The sequence below is a fragment of the Chrysochloris asiatica genome, unplaced genomic scaffold, assembly GCF_000296735.1.
Source record: "Chrysochloris asiatica unplaced genomic scaffold, ChrAsi1.0 scaffold00116, whole genome shotgun sequence".
Taxonomy (NCBI): domain Eukaryota; kingdom Metazoa; phylum Chordata; class Mammalia; order Afrosoricida; family Chrysochloridae; genus Chrysochloris; species Chrysochloris asiatica.
Window position 1 is genome coordinate 7,315,432 of NW_006408634.1, and position 2,643 is coordinate 7,318,074.

The 2,643-nt window shown below is 45.7% G+C and overlaps 1 protein-coding gene across 1 annotated transcript in view; it reads left to right on the forward strand.

The window, feature by feature from the left end:
- The window catches only part of DKKL1 (dickkopf-like 1), a 13,535-nt gene extending 11,128 nt beyond the window's left edge, over positions 1–2,407 (forward strand). Inside the window, exon 4 of the mRNA XM_006868195.1 lies at positions 2,087–2,407. Coding sequence (XP_006868257.1) covers positions 2,087–2,407 — 321 coding nt within the window. The remainder of the gene's footprint in view (positions 1–2,086) is intronic.
- Positions 2,408–2,643: the final 236 nt, after the last annotated feature.

Genomic DNA, 2,643 nt, shown 5'->3' on the forward strand with positions numbered 1-2,643 from the left:
TCTGGATAGGGTCCCACATTCTGCTCATGCTCTTCTCTCTTGATGGTCCTAGGGTCCTTTATTCCTGGACTGTAAGATTAACTACTCCCCCATTTTTGTTACAAAACTTCTACCTTTACAGTTGTGACAACCACAATTATTAATCATAACAATTATCCATAGGGCTTTCTTGACTGAAAACCTTTGAGTAGTTAAGTGTCACTAGGGACCTTGAGGTTTAAAGAAAACTCAAGAGTACTTTTTACCCTAAAGTGCTCATAAACTCAAGTGCTTTGTAAAGCTCTAAGTGGGGGGTTTTTAACCCCTAAAGCATCCTGTCATTTGCAAAGTGTGTTGACTCTGCCAGTGGAGACTGAGCATAGTGGAGTTGCCTTCCTTTCTCAGGATGGCATGATCTCCCTGATCCTTGTCTTAATTACCAGATGCTGTCACTACAGATACTGTCTCTGGGTGGTGCAAACAGTTAACACAGTTAACCACTAACCAAAAGGTTGCCGGTTCAAGCCCACCTCAAGAAAAGTTGGCTATCTACTTCTGAAAAATCAGCCATTAAAAACCTTATGAAGCAATGTTCTCCCATGTAAACTATCACGTAATTCACAATAAAACATGTAAAAAAAAATTGAATATTGAAAAAAAAAACCAAAAACCTTATGAAGCAAACTTTTACTCTGACACACATGGGGTCACTATGAATCAGAACCAACTCTGTAGTAAATGATTTTTTGGTTATAACAAAAAAATATCAGAGACTGGTAGAACTCTGAGCCTAGGCCTTGGGTCACCCTTCAAGTCTGGATCTGAACTCACCGCTGTGGTTCAAGCAGTAGATAGGTCTATCATGGGGACAACAATACTAGTGCGGTGTACATGCCTTAGACTAGTTAACCTTCTGAGATCAAAAGGGCAGCATTTACTTAAGCTCAAAATTTAGAAGGGTGGAGGAGGGAAGGGGAGGAAGTGTGGGATAAGTGACGTTACATGGAAAGGATTGCAATAGAAGTATATGGTTTGTTGAATGTAAACCTGATGATCTGCTCTTTAAGCCTTCACTCAATTCACAATACAAATTTTAAATAAATAAATAGATGTTGTTGTTAAGTGCCATTGAGTCAGTTCCGACCCATAGCGACCCTGTACAGGGTTTCCGAGGGTGTAAATCTTTACGGGAGTAGGAAGCCTCATCTTTCTCCCATGGAGCAGCTGATAGTTTCGAACCGCTGACCTTAAGGTTCGTTCGGAGCCCGATTCGTAACCACTACGCTACCAGAGAAGCTTTTTTAACCTAGGAATTACTCTCACCATTTTGGGGGCTTAAACAGTGGCTTTTCAGTCAATGCCCATTCATTGCAACCCCATGTGTGTAAAGTAGAACCACCCTCACAAGAATTGTCAAGGCTGTGACCATTTCGAAAGCAGATCACCAGGACTTTCCTCCGAGGCACCTCTGGATGCATCCGAATCACCAATCTTTGCTTCAGTGACTGAGCACTTAGCTGTTTGCACCACCCAGGGACTCCATTGCCACTGAGTTGATGCCAACTCATAGGAAACCCTACAAGACAGAGTAGACCTGTCCCTTGGGGTTTCTAAGGCTGAAAATCTTTACAGAGGGTTTCTAAGGCTACACATCTTTAAGGAAGCATTTCTTTCTCCCAAGGAGCCACTGGTGGGTTTGAACCACAGATCTTCCAGGTAGCAGCCCAGAGACTTCCATTGTGCCACCAGGACTCCCCTCAAGGACTCCTAAGAGTTCAAATTCAGGGCATTGGCCAGACTGGGTTCTTTTGCTTTGTGGGCTCCAGGGGAAGACCTTTATCTCTTTCAGCTTCTATAGCCCTGGGTGTTGCTTGGCATTCCTTGGCAGCTTGTGGAGTTATTTTCATTGGTATAGTGTCTGTCTTCCTCTTGTGTGTGTGGCTCCCCCTGTTTCCCTTCACATAAGATACCACTCAGAAAGATAAGGTTTAGGATCCACTTAACTCCAATGTGACCATTTGCCAAACAGGGTCACATTCAGAGGATAGGGTGCCCACATATCCTCTTGGGAGGACACAATTTACCCCATCACTTTTCTCTTCCCCAGGTGCCCAAGATGAAGGAGAAGGGGGCCCTGGTACCTGTCCAGAAGGTTGTGGATGAAGCCCATGATGTCCACGTGGTGCCCCGTCCCCGGGTGTCCTTCTGGATCATGAAACTACCCCAGAGGAGGTCCTATCAGGATGCACAGGAGGGGGGCCACTGGCTCAGTGAGAAGCGACACCGGCTGCAGGCAATCCGAGACGGGCTTCGTGAGGGTACCCATGAGGACCTCTCCGACGAGGGCCCTCAATTCTCCTTGCACCCCAGGCTGCCTGCCCGCAAGGCCCGCTTCCTGTACATCTTCAGGCCTTTCCAGCAGCTCTAGTGTGAGACCTGAAAGCTCATACCCCACGTACCCCATCCCCACTGCTGGATGGAAATAAAGTTTTTTTTTCTTACATTCGGCAGCATTTCTTTACAAGACCCTTCCCTATGCTTTGGCCTGCAAGGCCACTGCATGTCCCCCAACCTCATCCTGAGGGTGATGTCTGAAAGCTAGCTAGTTTTTACTAAAGTCTCCAGTTTCCTCTTTCTCATTTAGACACTCTCTGTCTTTTTTTT